Source organism: Podarcis bocagei, assembly GCF_964188305.1.
Source record: "Podarcis bocagei genome assembly, chromosome: 1".
NCBI classification, from domain to species: Eukaryota; Metazoa; Chordata; class Lepidosauria; order Squamata; family Lacertidae; genus Podarcis; species Podarcis bocagei.
Window position 1 is genome coordinate 64,454,636 of NC_138125.1, and position 15,875 is coordinate 64,470,510.

Below are 15,875 nucleotides of genomic sequence, written 5' to 3' on the forward strand. Positions count from 1 at the left end.
TGCAGTTGAAATCGGCCCATCCCACAAGGCCTGTTGGAGATTATGTATTTTGACAAGTAAATGTGCACCATTCCCTCTCCACGGTCAGATTAATTCCCCATGAGGTGTGGTGAATGTACACAATGGCCAATTGTTGTTCATATTAACTATGCAACTTGCATTACTCACTCTCAGGGCTATGAAGAAAATTTTATAACTAAACTTTATAATACACCACCAGGTGTTCCATAAACCCAAGTTAAGAGTGAGGGAAAGTCAGATGTAACTAGGCTGGAAAAGACAGATCTTAAGCATGGGGGACATTCGCACATCAGGCAGATGGAGAGCAGCAAAGTACAGAGGAGAAACCTAATGGCTTTCCTCAGCAACATGTTACCTAGACTGAGGAGGAGGAGGAGGAGGAGGGGTTTGGACTTGATATCCCGCCTTTCACTCCCCTTAAGGAGTCTCAAAGTGGCTAACATTCTCCTGTCGCTTCCTCCCCCACAACAAACACTCTGTGAGGTGAGTGGGGCTGAGAGACTTCAGAGAAGTGTGACTGGCCCAAGGTCACCCAGCAGCTGCATGTGGAGGAGCAGGGAAGTGAACCCAGTTCACCAGATTATGAGTCCACCACTCTTAACCACTACACTATGGTGGCATATTAGACCTTAAAGCTGGGTAAGAGGAAGCGGAGTGGGATTGGCTGCTCTCAGTTAGCTGACTCTCTAGCTCAGCAGTTTCTAATGCATGGCCTGAAATGTCTGTTGCTCATTGAATCAGGAGCCAGCGGGTTCTGATTCAGCCCTCTCATACCTGATGCGCACAGACCAAGAAACCCTGATTACTAGGCGACGTTTGTATGGGGGACAAATCAGGGAGATGAAAGCCACCTCAAAATAGTGGCCCTACCCTGAAGCGAAAAAACCAAGCCTCACATGCTATGGGATGGATGGCATGAGTGTGCAGTGGTTCTTACTTGAATCATTGTGAGGTTGGAGGGTGCGAAGATAGTTAGTGTCTGAATATGGAATAAGTTACATGTGGTGTAGCTTCTCTGAAGTCTCTCAGCCCCACTCACCTCACAGAGTGTTTGTTGTGGGGGAGGAAGGGACAGGAGAATGTTAGCCGCTTTGAGATTCCTTCGGATATCAAATCCAAACACTTCTTCTCCTCCTCCTCACACACTTTAACAATGGGGAGAGAGGAAAGGGGATTTCAAAGGCAGTTAGAAGAAAGTATCAACATTGAGGGTAACCAAAGCTGTGCCCTCCACATATTGTGGGCTAACTTTCAACATCTCTCAGGGTTGGCCATGCTGGCTATGTGATGGGCGCCTATAGTTCACGACTTCTGAAGGGCAGCTACACTAGCTACCCCTACAATGCTGTGTGCTACTTTTTAGTAGGATGGATGGCACAGAGGAGCTTATTTAATTTCTTATTCTTTAGCGCCACTAAAATATCTTTTCTTGTTTAGCTCACGGGTGACAACAAATTAGCGAACCTGCAGTTTTGTTTTTCTTCTAGGTTAACAAAACAGTTGTACATTTCAACTGCTGCATAATTGCTCTCTTTTTTGGCTATTGCATACCAAGATTTCTCACTTCTCCAGAATTTAGTTTTAATAATATGGCACATTCATAGTGTTTGTAATATAGTGAAGGATAGCAATTCCTAATGAGACTATCTGAAACCTAATTACTTAAATCACAATGATAAAACTTATCCTATGTTGGATAAGGCTTATTTTATGAGGTTCATATTTTCAGCCTGTTACCTCTTATTTTATATTCACAGGTTGATGGAGTGGAGGAAACTGAATTTAATTTAAACTTTAAAGTTTAAAGCCTATTTTATGGGCGTATATTTGCCTTCTTTTAACAGGCCTTCCCCAGCAGCCATATTTTCTATCTCATACTTATGTCTGCCTGAAGGTTAAAAAAATGTATGTTTCTATTACAAACAGCCTGGCAAAAAATGTTTGTTTTAACTATTTCATACCTTCCTCCAGATTTGCTAAAACGGAAAAGAAAAAAAATCTGGTAGTGTGAAAAGCAATTTTGCTGCCTACGCTCAAGGGAGCAGTGGCTTTGAAATGTGTGGAAATTTCTGTCTAAAAGCTGCATGTTGGTATGGTGCTTTGACTGAAGCTGACAAACTGCTTAAACATGAGAAAAAGAAGTCTGGGCTTTAGATGCCATGAGGTCCATTAGATTGAATCCAGAGCCCTGACAGTCATCCTCAAGCTAACTTAAGTCCCATTGATTTCACTGGGTCTCCTTTAAGGATGACTTGCTTTGGCTCCAAACCATTGCTTTTTCTGATATAGGAGACTCCCCAGAGCAATGAGAGCATCAGATTCACATTGGACGGGCTCCGAGTAGATCCACTGGAATTAATTGATGCAACTCATTTAGGTCTATTGATTTGAATGGGTCTACTCTAACATAACTGGATAAAACCCTTTGCCTTTATGAAGAGCAAGCCAAAACTCTAGCACAATATTTAAATAAAACATAAGTGCCCTAAGTGTTACATTTAAAATTATATATATTTTTTTAAAAACTTTTATTTTGTCTTCTTCCTGTGCATCATTAAATGAAAGCTCTTCAAAAAATACCTCTATGCTGACATTATTTATTTATTTATTTATTTATTTATTATACCTGCCCTTACCTCTAGGGTCCTAGGGAAGGTAGCAACATTAAAATATAACATTAAAAGCAATGTAAAATAACAATATATGACTTCATGAAACAAACATATAAAAAACAAACCCAACCAACCACGGCAGTATTACAGCACTTTAAATAGTCATGACTGTGTGAACTGTAGTGGTTAAAGGGGCTTAGAATTGTTTGTAGACAGCTATTCTCCCCAACAGAGCTACAACTCCAGAGTGGTTTAACACTCAATTGGGGGAAGATATGATGAAGTAAACAGTAAAAAAAAGGGGGGCTTTGTTTTTCTATGCTTTCCCCTACACAATAAACTTACGGTCCTTCTTTGGAGGTGACATTTTCCCAGTCTAATATTTTCTGGGGATTTATTCTGTTTTTCCACACACACACCTTACTGTGTGTAAGGCAATGGAGAAAGATTTCTCTTCCAGAGAAGAAGCTGCATCCTCAAAAATCTGAGCCACGGTACAAGCATAATGTCACCAAGGTACCTTGTGGTAACAGAATTCTTGCTAGAGTGACATTTCCTGGAGATCCATGATCTCTCTCTCTCTCGATCTCTCTCTTTTACAACACCCGCCCCCCCCACCCTCTATTATTCCTCTTGGACACATTCCCAAACAGTAACGTACTGTGGCTGAGTTGGAATTCAAAACCTGGACCTTAGCACCTAATTGTGTTAACTCTACTTCCCATGTGGGATGCGGGTGGCGCTGTGGGTTAAACCACAGAGCCTAGGACTTGCCGATCAGAAGGTCGGCAGTTTGAATCCCCACGACAGGGTGAGCTCCCGTTGCTCAGTCCCTGCGCCTGCCAACCTAGCAGTTCGAAATCATGTCAAAGTGCAAGTAGATAAATAGGTACCACTCCAGTGGGAAGGTAAATGGTGTTTCTGTGCGCTGCTCTGGTTTGCCAGAAGTGGCTTTGTCATGCTGGCCCCATGACCCGGAAGCTGTACGCCGGCTCCCTCAGCCAATAAAGCGAGATGAGCACTGCAACCCCAGAGTCGGTCACGACTGGACCTAATGGTCAGGGGTCCCTTTACCTTTACCTACTTCCCATGTAAGGGCGGATTCCTACCCAATCAGGGTCCCCTCTCACACGGAGGGATCTTTACTTACATCCCGATGTGCGTGCTTATCATCCCTTATCAATCCTGTAGTTGGCAGGAGGCACAGCTAGTCCCCATAACTCTGTGAAGGCCCTCAAATATTCTTGGAACATGTGAAGAAGGGCATGCAAACCTGATCCTGCCTTACCTTAGCAAGAAATGTGTTGAAAGTTCCATGCCCTTATTTAGAGTGAATAAAGCCAAGTGTCCATTTGTGTCATAGTGATCACTTACAAATTTTATTTATTCTGTGTGAAAAAGCAATGGAAGGAAGGAAGGAAGGAAGATTGTAAACATGTTGGCTTCACAGTCAATGTATTTGTAGCAAACTAAAAAAATGCCAATGAATGTCACCCATGTGGACAGTTTTGGGTTTTTTTTCTTACATGGAGATTTGGCATAGGGGAAAAATGCCACGTGTTGTGGGTTACTTTTAGAAACCTTAAACTAGGGAGCTCTGAAAGGTAAGGCAAAACAATCAAATGTGTTGGGTGCACTGCTAGTCTGCAAAATTCCTTGGTCACCAGTGTTCTGACAGAAATTTAAATTTCTGCCCACTGTTTAGCTCAAGGGTATCTTTCCATGGATGTCTGGGAATGGTTTGCTGATACAGTGATCATAAAAAAGGGGGCGGGAGGAGAATGTGCTTGAGTTTTCTTTCTTTACCTTGCCGGGTGGGGGGAATTCAGCTTCTACCACCAGAAGGTTCAGAACAATATATTGCTGCATTTCCCATTAGATTGATGTAGTGACTTATACCTAAAGCATCCACTAAGGGGAGTGTGATGCTGGATCAGCCTTTCTGGTTTCTATGACAACAGAAGGGAGTAGAGTCTTCCAAGCTGAGAGCGCTCACTGAAGCAGGTGCTGGGTTACATAGCTGTTCCAAATCTGCTGGATTCTATGGAGCAGCAAGCCAGGCTGTTTCCTATTTTGCAACACCTTGATTCCCTGAAGCTCAGTAAACGGCAACAGCCAAGCTCCCATATATGAAGATGGTTCACCACTCGGGTTCTATACAGTCCTTTAAGCAGCAGAAAGGTAGGTGTCTTTTGTCTCTTGAACGACGAGTGTTAAATCATTCGGTCTGCATGCCCTTGCAGTATTCTCAAGCTTCAGCATAGTGGCTGCTGAAAGCATCCAAAGCCCTGTGCAATGCAGGCACCTTTTAAACTCTTGCATCAACTCAAAAGGTTCTTTTACTTTTGACAATGGAATAGTTCTCTGGGTAAAAAAAAGAATCCCTCTTTGCTATATTAAATAGTTTGTTTTCCTTGAGCGGCTCAAGAGGATCTGAGTTATATACCAAAAATCATTCAGAGATCTCTTTGTCACAGGAAATTCATTCTTTATACAGTTGCAAAGCTCATGGTCGTGGGCACACACACAAGAGACCAACACTGCAGTCATTCAGCATTGAAGAATTTTGCTATCACTGTATTTATGTCATGGACTTGAATTTGGCTTTGTAGACTTGAAGATAGCAAGTAGACTGTTTTCCTGCCTTGCAAGCATGCTGGTACAGTTTCTTTGTTTGGCTGTAGAAACATTTTCAGTAGCTGATCAACCCAACTTTATTCAAGATTTTACCCCTCTTCTGTTGATTGAACTGTATTCCTGCTATCTCTTTTTGGAAAGATGTGGTCTAGCTTGTGGTGCAGAGGGGAAGAATGCTGTGTGGATGAGCATACCGGGGGTGATCTGAATGATCTCGTGGTTCCATTCCATCTCTTATGGTTCTATTAACCCTTGTATTTCCAGCAGTGTCTTGAAAGGAAATTGAGTTGTACTTTCATGGGAAGTGCATTGCTGCTGGACATTTGTACGGGGTTAATTTCTCCAGCATGCAGAATGTGCTCCAAATCCTAGCGTCTTCATCTTCACAACAATTAATCCAATTTTTGCCAATGGGGAACTGAGGTTGCGAGATCCAGACTTAGGGCATCCAATGATAGAGAAGAGAAAGTCAAAAATCCCCAAAGCATACTCTGTTTGCTAAGTCAGACTAGCTCTCAGGGTCCCCCCCCCCCCAGCTGTTTAGAGTTAGTTCTTTCTTTCTTTCTTTCTTTCTTTCTTTCTTTCCTTCCTTTTCTTTTCTATATGCTGTATTGGTTTTTAAAAGTGTATAACATAAGTAATCAACAGAAAACAAAAACAAAAATAAAAATAAACAAACATTCATTCCATGTTTGGAGTACTTTCATTTTAATTTTAATTTTTAAAAAGGGGACAGTCTAGTTGTGTCCCCCAGTACCACCACAATGTTCTTGAGGGATCTTTTAGAGCAGGATGTGAAGTGTCACGGGCTGCAGGAGAAAAAATGAATCAAAAGTCACCATATTTCCCTTTGCCAGAAGGATCAAAAGCTTCTTGTGGTTGGAGAAGACATTCTATTTGTGGAAGGTGAAGTCTTCAGTGCCAAGCCAAATATTATTTTTCTACATAAAAAACTTTGCTTTCTTTCTATTCTTTCCTCATTACATTCTTGCAACCATAGGCCAGAAAAAATACATGGAGGTGGCTTGATAGTCCTTTCCTATGGTGTGTAGTCAGTGCTGCGACCACCCTGAGCAAGAATGCCTTTGCCTTAACCAGTCTGTCTGACCATTTGTGAAAGACTCACTAGTGCTGAGTGGAAGTTAGTATTGCACCCCGAATCTCCAACAAGGCCCACAGAAATGACTCTTTGCCTCTCCCCTACTTGTTTACAGTTCTTTTCTAATTTAAGGAAATGGTCTGCTTACAGAAAAGTCATGGTCCTACAGCAAGGTTGGGGAGCCTGTGACCCTCCAGATATTATTAGACTCCAGCTTCTGTCAGGCCTGACCATGGACAGTGCTGGCTGGATCCTGATGTAAGTTGGAGTCCATAAGCATCTGCAGAGCCACTGGTTCCCCATCCCTGCTCTACAACAATGAAGTGCACTCCTGGAAATGTAGCCACAATGCTGCCATCAGAGTTCTGCTGGTGTAGTGGCACTTCCATTTACTCATGACTACCACCACCTCCTTGCCAAATGTTTTCTGAAGAGTGCTCTGATGTCAGGGACTGGTTGGATATAAATGAATGATGTGGGGGGGGCAGCTGGGGAACCCCCAAAGGAAGAAGGCTCAGAGCCCAGGGAGTGTTGGTGGGATGATAATGAGTGGTCAGAGGGAGAAGACTGGGAGGAGGTAGTGTCAGAAGCTGAAGAGGTAACAGGGATTATTGAGCCAGGAGAGTCTGTGGCAGAAAGAAGTCCAGAATTAGAGACAGAAGCTGAAGCAGGGGAGGAGGGAAGCCAAGAAGCAGAGATGGTCAGGCTTGTGAAAAAGCACAGGTTGGAGCGGGAGGGGGCAACACAAGTTCCCTTCCCCCTGATCGCCCACAACCAGGAAAGGCATGAAGCAGGAGGAGAGACAGGTACACATGGAGAGGAGCCAATTGCTTGGAAAGCACCTTAGAGAGGAGGAGACATACCTGGCTGTGGGGAAGCAGGACCTTTAGTCTTAGCAACTGCTTCATGAGGGCAAGACCTGAGTTGATGTGCTCGTGACTCCTGTGCAGGTCCTGTTTTGCTAATAGAGTTAACTCCAGCTTGTTTGGTGTGATTTACTGCTGGCTTGTTCCTGTCACCCAACGTGCTAGAGCTGCTTTTGAGAATGTGTAGGGGGCTGCGAGGGAGAGGAGGAGAAAGTTCCATTTTGCTGGTGAAAGTCAAGTGAAATTCACAAGTGAATTTTAACCTGCCATCCCATTTTACGGCATATGATAATGGGCTCTTATACCAAAAGTTGCGTGTGGGAGATTGCCTCATAGCAAAGTCCATAGAAGCAACCATTATCATTGAGATGAAAAATCTGTAGGGTATCTATAGTACCAAGTCTGTGAGGTGTATATATAGTATTAAGATCTCCTCATTGTTAGAGCAGTACAAGGTGGATTCAGTGGGTACATATCCTGTTTTGCCAAAGAATAATATAGACCCATGGAGAGGGATATTTGGTGCAAGAGAAGTCCAGAGCAAACCCTTCTCCACAGTACAAACCCCCTTCTTTCATATGGATGGTGAGTGGCTTCTCCTGCTGGGATGGAGAACTCTGGTGCACTTGCTTGTTTCTCCTTTCAGTGGAGATTTCCTTGCTACCATCTGTCTAACTTAAGAACCTTTCCCCTCAGTTAACCAATTAAACGAAAGATCCACCAGAATAATTCAGTGCCATAAATAAACGTTAAATGTAGGCTGAAAGGCCTCAACTCAGTGATCCATTGCAAGTTTTGTGACAACCCACTTTTTTCTTCAGTATAATCAAGAACAGCTCTTGTCAGGGTGATCCTATATACTTCCTTTGGGGTGGGGAGGACAGTCAGTACAGTGGTACCTCGGGTTAAGTACTTAATTCGTTCCGGAGGTCTGTTCTTAAACTGAAACTGTTCTTAACCTGAAGCACCACTTTAGCTAACGGGGCCTCCTGCTGCCGCTGTGCCGCCGGAGCACAATTTCTGTTCTCATCCTGAAGCAAAGTACTTAACCCAATGTACTATTTCTGGGTTAGTGGAGTCTGTAACCTGAAGCATATGTAACCTGAAGTGTATGTAACCCGTGGTACCACTGTAATCTGCAGGCTATCAGCATTCGCTTTCTGTGGAGCTGTTGTTGTTTGGTGGGCTGGCTGAGGAATTTGTCTCCTGCAGGTGATGCTATGAAAGCGCCTTCGGCACTGTGGATGCTCTGTGGCCTGCTTATTTCTAGGGTCGGTCTAACAAGAGCTATCCCCCTCAACATTGTTGTTTCCCCACCCAACATGTGAAGAATCCTAGACATCTTGAAGGGTTACGCAAGGGGCGGAGAACAAGTTTTAACTGGCAGGAGAGATCCAGTTGTGGCCAAGCCTCTGCAGGTTGCACTTAACAGGTGGCAGAGCTTCCAACCTATCCGTCACCTAGTGTATGATGTCAGGGATGGCTGAAGGTATATCACTTTTGCAAAGTAACAGTTTGGAGCCTTCGTTCCATACTTGGCAATGAAAGCCACAGTACCACATTAGATCCACTCAGGAGCTTAGGAGTGGATCTGACCCTGACCTGCAGCTGTGTGCCTTCTGTTTGGCACTGTATGCAAGTTTTGCAGCTTTTGGCAGACATCACATCCGCTTGGGAGCTCTGATTATTTGCTCTCAAGTGGCTTCAACCCTGGCAGCAAGGTTTACTTTATATGAATTGTGTAATCTTAGATCAACACATTAAACACTGAGGATCATACTTTGATTTTTGGATCTTTTCTATATGGCATGCTGTGTTAGAATATGGGATTCTTTCAAATCACATAATACCAAAGAATCCTACCAAAGTGTGACCAAAGAAAATAGGTTATCAGACACTTTTCTGAGGAAATCTTCACTGGTGTAAGTTGCCCAAATATTTTATTATGAATTATCAGACATGAACACTGAAGGGTTTAATTAACAAGGAAGAAAATTAAGGCAAACATCCACAGCTTTAATTACAAAAATCATTCACTTTAGTTTTCTGTGTATTCCTGAGCCATTCATGCCATAATCTTACACTTATGAATCCAAGCTGCATGAGAAATGAAGAGAGAGAAAAGTGTCCTAAATTCTATTTATACAAAAGCTGTGATAATCTCTCTGGATTGGCCAACTGCCCCTCACAGATGTTGTCTTCATGCTTCAGAACCATTTAAACCTTGTGGCTGGCATGGGGGTAGGAAGCAAATTTTATTTACTGGCATTGTTTAATAGGGATTTATTTGTTCATGGAAATGTTGATATTTTAGCACAGAGTCCAGCCAGTTCTGCATATTTGCATCTCTTAGATGCAAATATATTAAAAGGAAGTCATTCCTTTTTTTATCAGTAAAATATTTTGTACTAAGAATGGTTAACTTTTACCATATATTTTCCAGCAAATCTTCAACTGACGCATGGGAAATGTATTTTTACCGCTTGAGAGGATGATGAAATGGGTGGTTAAAAAACAAGTATTTGGCCACACCTGATATGGGGCAAATTTTCATCTGATTGTGTAGTAAATTATGTTTACCACTTAGCTCCATTGTTTCTATCCTGCTGTAAGGGTGAGAAACCTAATGTGGACAACTGGGTTACCAAATAGTTACATGCACATTGAAGTAAGTTACTGCCCAGTAAATTCTGTATTCATGCTCAGTCTTGTCCATTTCACAAGGCAAATCTATCTTCATTGATAGCCTACTGCTATTTTCAGAGTCCATAAGCATCCGTAAATTGGGTATGATAATAGCAAGAGCCCATTAAGATCCATCTGTTTAACGACGCCATGCTGCACACACTCTAAGTGCACTTTCTTAATAGAGCAACCTTTAAATGTTAAAAATTAAAATTATATGAAGCAAAAGAAGCAAGGCTTATTTAAACACACAAACACACTGGCCATTCAGAGCAAGATTCCACAGTGATGTCGACCCATTTAGTCCAACTGAGCGCAATAGAACTAGAGCGGCTTAAATGTAATGCTTGCAGCATAATATAATTGAAAGACAGTTGATATTGAGGGTGGGATTCAACTAAGGTTTACCCACAACATTTACCCATGTTGGTACATTAATTTCAGAAGGTCTACTCTGAGTAAATCATAGTTGCATACCACCCTGAGTATTTTATTGATACCTTCTGGGCAGGTCACCAAATTGCTCGGTTAAGGGCAAAGGGTGATGTTGAATATTGCACTAGCATAGTGAACCTTCACTTGTGCAAATGGGACCTTCACTTCTTCCTCTTACAGCCCCCCCCATCTGTGCTAAAAGAGGGAAGAGAAAAAGTGAAAGTCCTGTCACATCTGCTGGATCTTACCTAATGCCTAGCAGGCCAAGGATATCTTGCAAGCCAGTGATGTCAGACTCAATAGATATACCACAAAACTAAAGAGGTGATCCCATCACAAAAACATTCTGAGACTATCCAGAAAAATGTACATGTTTGTGTACCTTGTAATCAAAACCTACATAGACATAAGAGCCAGTGTGGTGTAGTGGTTAAGAGCGGTAGTCACGTAATCTGGGAAACCGGGTTCGTGTCTCCGCTCCTCCACATGCAGCTGCTGGGTGACCTTGGGCTAGTCACACTTCTCTGAAGTCTCTCAGCCCCACTCACCTCACAGAGTGTTTGTTGTGGGGGAGGAAGGGAAAGGAGAATGTTAGCCGCTTTGAGACTCCTGAAGGGGAGTGAAAGGCGGGATATCAAATCCAAACTACTCTTCTTCTTCTTCTTCTTCTTCTTCTTCTTCTTCTTCTTCTTCTTCTTCTTCTTTTTCTTATCTATGGTCTTTCAAGGAGGTAAGGTATACACACACACACACACACACACACACGTCTAACGAAACAGATATTAAAGTTTTTAGGGATGCGGGTGGCACAGTGGTTTAACCACTGAGTCTCTCAGGCTTGCTGATTGGAAGGTCAGAGGTTCAAATCCATGTGAGGGGATGAGCTAGCAGTTCAAAAGCATACCAGTGCAAGTAGATAAATAGGTACTGCTGCAGCGGGAAGATAAACAGCATTTCTGTGAGCTCTGGCTTCTGTCACAGTGTCCTGTTGTGCCAGAAGTGGTTTAGTCATGCTGGCCACATAACCCGGAAAGCTGTCTGCGGACAAACACAGACTCACTTAACCTGAAGCAAGATGAGTGCCACACCCCATAGTCACCTTTGACTGGACTTAACTGTCCAGGGGTCCTTTACCTTTACCTATTAAAGTTTTTAAGCAAAAACAGTTCAGCTTCCACTGTCTTCAGTTTCCCTTAAAGGTAAAGGGGTAAAGGGGCCCCTGACCATTAGGTCCAGTCGTGGCCGACTCTGGGGTTGTGGCGCTCATCTCACTTGATTGGCTGAGGGAGCCGGCATACAGCTTCCGGGTCATTAGGCAGCATGACTAAGCCGCTTCTGGCGAACCAGAGCAGCTTACAGAAACGCCGTTTACCTTCCCGCCGGAGCGGTACCTATTTATCTACTTGCACTTTGACATGCTTTCGAACTGCTAGGTTGGCAGGAACAGGGACCGAGCAACAGGAGCTGACCCCGTTGCGGGGATTCGAACCGCCAACCTTCTGATCGGCAAGTCCTAGGCTCTGAGGTTTAACCCACAGCACCACCCATGTCCCATTCAGCTTCCCTTACATGAATCAAATTGTGTTGTAGCAGCCATCACCTTGCTTTAAAACTTAAATGTTTATGCCACTGTAATAAATATATGGTTTTTAGTGATTAACCACATCCTTCCACCATCCAAAGCAAACTTTTCTGAATTCTGTTTGAAGCTTTAAAATTGTGTGTGTGTATTCTGAACTGTCACTAATTTGTAGTAGTGGAATGTTTTCTTCTAGAAACATAGCTGAATGTGATTTCCAGTCTGCTAAAGGTCAGTGGCTTTGAATTTGCTTACTTTAGAGACCACTTCCTTTCTTATGTTCTCTTAGATCTTTTGGATGTGGGGAGAGAGGCATTCTGGGAGGTTGCCTTCACAACTGTGATGTTCTGCCTTTGAAAGGTGTGTGCCTAAAGTCTGGCCTGAATATTCTCCCAAGTCATTCCTGGTAATTTGGGCTTGGACTTTAAGGGCTGTTTTGAGGTCACTGTAACTGGAGATAATTGTAGCTGACACCAAGCCCCAATTTACGATTCAGCCATTTCTGGAACTCAGGCTCTCTACTTCTTTTTATATCCAGTAGTTGATTTCTATTTATTGATGGCATTAAATGGTTCAAACCTGGTGCATTAATATAAACACATTTGCTGCAGGTATAGACTATATGCTACTGTTTTACTTATCCTTTTGTTTTACTTGAAATTTTAAATGGATGTAAAAAAACTTGCTTTATTCGAAAGCAACAACTCTATGAAGCAGCTGAGGCTGCAATCCAAATTCACCTTGTACCAGGCTGGGGAATGGGTGGGTAGAATTGGCTGGTGGTGTCCCTCTGCCCAGCCCAGCCTCTGTTAGAGCACTGCAAGCATCCCTGTTCTGCTCATCCAAAATTTGCCATTCCAGGCAGCAGCGTAGCGTGAGTTGTCAGCACCCGGGGCAACGCAAGTAATTTGCACCCCCTAACCCGGGGCAAGGCAAGTAATTTGCACCCCCCCTAACCCCTAACCTGCGAGTTGCCGCTGGCGCTGCCGCCCAAACGACGCCGCTTGCCCGGAGGAGGAGGGGGGCAGAGAGGCGAGGAAAATGCAACGGCCCAGCAGCTGCAGCAGCACCGGCGGAGGCGGGGCTGTGATGAGGGGCTGCCTGGCGCGTCCTCCGCGGCGAGCGCTGAGAGCCGCTGCCTGCCGGGCGCCTTCAGCCCGGACGCACGCACAGCTCGTCGGTTCCACGAGACATGCGGCTCCGCTACAGCCTGCGCCCGAGGCTCTTCGGCGACTCCGGAGGCAGCGAGCGCGCGCCCCCCCCCCCGATGTTGCGCCCGGTGTGGCCGGCACCCCTGGAACCCCCCACGCTACGCCACTGATTCCAGGTGGGTGTGGCTGAGGCAGCCCCACTGTCATCTCTTGACAGAATCAAGCTGAATGTGGGCCTGACCACTGTGCCACCTGCAGGCTGCCACAGCAGTTGACCTGCCTCTATCCTTCCCATACCAGCTTGCATGAGTGACAGGGCTTCAGGCGCAGTGGTGATTCTGCTGTTGCGTTAAGCTCTTCCTCTGCCTAGCCAAGGCTTGGACTGCAGAGTCCGAGAAAGTGAGGGACTGGCCCAAAGTCACTAAATGAACATTATGTCTGAAAAGGGATTCAAACACTGGCCTTCCTTATTCTTTCCCAACACTCTACTTGTCATCCTATACTTGGCTGTCTTTCATTCACAACTTAGATCATTATAGAGAAAGGCTGATGTGATCTATAAAACTTCCAAATCATAGTCAAGCCAATTCTCTGGCAATTTGCTTTCTGAACAAACCTAATGACCTATCTCATGATCGACCTCAAGGCAAATTTATCTGGACAATATTTTCATCATAGTCCATTTGATCTGAAGTTTTGGGTGCTGTTGCTGCTGACATTTGTAGCAGGTGTTGAAGCTTTGAAAAATTGTTTGAGAAAACATTAATGCCTGCATTGCATGCAGGAGGTTTTTGTTTTGTTCTTTAGGTCTGCACTTAGGGAGAGATTATTAGTCTATGCTTGTTGGCCATCAGTAGCAGTGATGAGTTCATGCTTTGCATCCAAGTAGATGTTTTTCTTCATTCTGTGAATTCTCAGTGTACTTATATGAGTGTTAAAATTGTCAGACTACGTCCCGGAAGACCAAGGGAGCAAATCCCTATTCAGCCATTAAACTCACAGGGTGGCCTCTGACCAGTTACTGCCTCTCAGCCTAACCTGCCTCATAGGATGGTTATGAGGGTTAAATGAGGGGAGTGAGTACCATATACACCACCTTGAGCTCCTTGGGAAAAGGTGGGGTATAAATGCAATAAATAGATTGCATTTTTAAAAAGATTTCTGAAAGCAGTTGGTGCACTCATGTCACATTTGCAAGCCCAAATTTTGGAGAGACTAGGAAGCAATTTCGGGAATTTCCGTAAATTGTAACCACTTGTCTGGAAAATTGAAGAACATAGGGGACAAAAAAGATATCTATGTTAGAAAAAATCTCATATTTGATCTAGGGATGCAGAGAAATTCGTTCGGTTTACATTTTAATAGAAAACTATCAAATCTGCCTTACTTGAACCAGACCACAAATTAAAACACAGCTCTGCTTGAAAATTCACACTTGTCCAATTTTTTTGATGCACTTCTCCAACCAATGAGTGAAAAAGTGTGTATTAGTGAAAAATGTGTGCCATAGTGCATACATTAAAATAACATACAAAAATGCACTCTGTTAGGCAAAAATTGTTTGCAAAGATGTATATACTAAACGAAATTGCTCACAAAATGTGTAATAGTAAGAAAAATGCCCAGGAATAGGCATAAAAAATGTCATAGTTTTTTTAAAAAAATATTTTGATTATGCTGTAATTCTTAGCTTTGTTTAAAAGGCAGGAGAAGTCACTAGATATATCTATTAATTCACAATGCTTTTTTCTGTTCTGTTGCTCTTCCCTCACACTTTCATAAGGTCCATGTTAAATTGCTTTTCCATTGTCAGGCAATGGACCAAGCTGTGTTCTTTTAGAACCATTCAAGATAAATAATCATGCTGTTGTTTCCAAGGTGCCTAGTACAAATGCTTCTATTTTTTTCTGGAGAACTTAATAGAAAGCATCTTACTGCATCTATGAAAGAAAATGAAATTTTACTATCATCTATATGCTGAGGCAGGAAAGCATTTGTGACACCCCCATAAGCTGCGTGTGAATCTCTGTTGCCAAGCTGTGTAAGAGTTTTTGATCAGAAGTTCAGTTCTCTGCATCAAATTTAGTCACAAATAACAAAAATCTTCGGCTCGCTATGTACATAAAAATGATAGCTGCCAGGACAGGCATTGCAATATCAAGGGGTCTGGGTAATATTTTCTGGGCAAGGCATGCTCTGGCAGTGCGTATGGGGATAGGAGCACAGGCAGTAGTAACAGGAAGGTGCAAGAGTTTCACTGACCCACTGCTGCTCATTTACAATCTTAGGGATATTGCAGAAGCTGAAGGATAACTTTGAGTCGGAGTAGATGGAGCAGTGCAAGTACTGGAGAAGAAGCCATTCTCTTCTTCTGCTTACGATGCTCTACCTAACCTCCTGTTTAGCTATATAACAACAACAACAACAACAACAACAACAACAACAACAACAACAACAACAACAACAACAATAATAATAATAATAATAATTTATTTGTACCCCGTCCATCTGGCTGGGTCTCCCCAGCCACTCTGGGCGGCCTCCACAGAAACCAAAAATACACTAAAATCATACATTAAAAACTTCCCTGAACAGGGAATTGCTCAAAGTGGCAGTTCTGAAGGTTTCCCTCACACTTTACCTTTATTGTCTAGGGTGGGAGCCACCACCTCAGGTTACCTTGAGTACCCTGGAGCTGTGGTTCAGCAGAGCAGCATGGGATGAGGAATCACAAGGAGGGGAGTTTTAAAACATCATTTTCTGAGGGTGGGTCATATCGAGTTGGGTCAT

At 43.4% G+C, this 15,875-nt stretch overlaps 1 protein-coding gene across 3 annotated transcripts in view; it reads left to right on the forward strand.

Annotated features, from left to right (window-relative positions):
- The window catches only part of ANO3 (anoctamin 3), a 256,540-nt gene that overhangs the window by 72,423 nt on the left and 168,242 nt on the right, over window positions 1–15,875 (forward strand). Inside the window, exon 1 of one of the 3 annotated variants that reach the window (XM_081164058.1) lies at window positions 4,601–4,814. The exons of the other annotated variants lie outside the window; for them this stretch is intronic. Coding sequence (XP_081020184.1) covers window positions 4,763–4,814 — 52 coding nt within the window. The 5' untranslated portion in view covers window positions 4,601–4,762. Of the gene's footprint in view, window positions 1–4,600; window positions 4,815–15,875 lie in introns of those variants that run through there. 3 annotated transcript variants of the gene reach the window in all.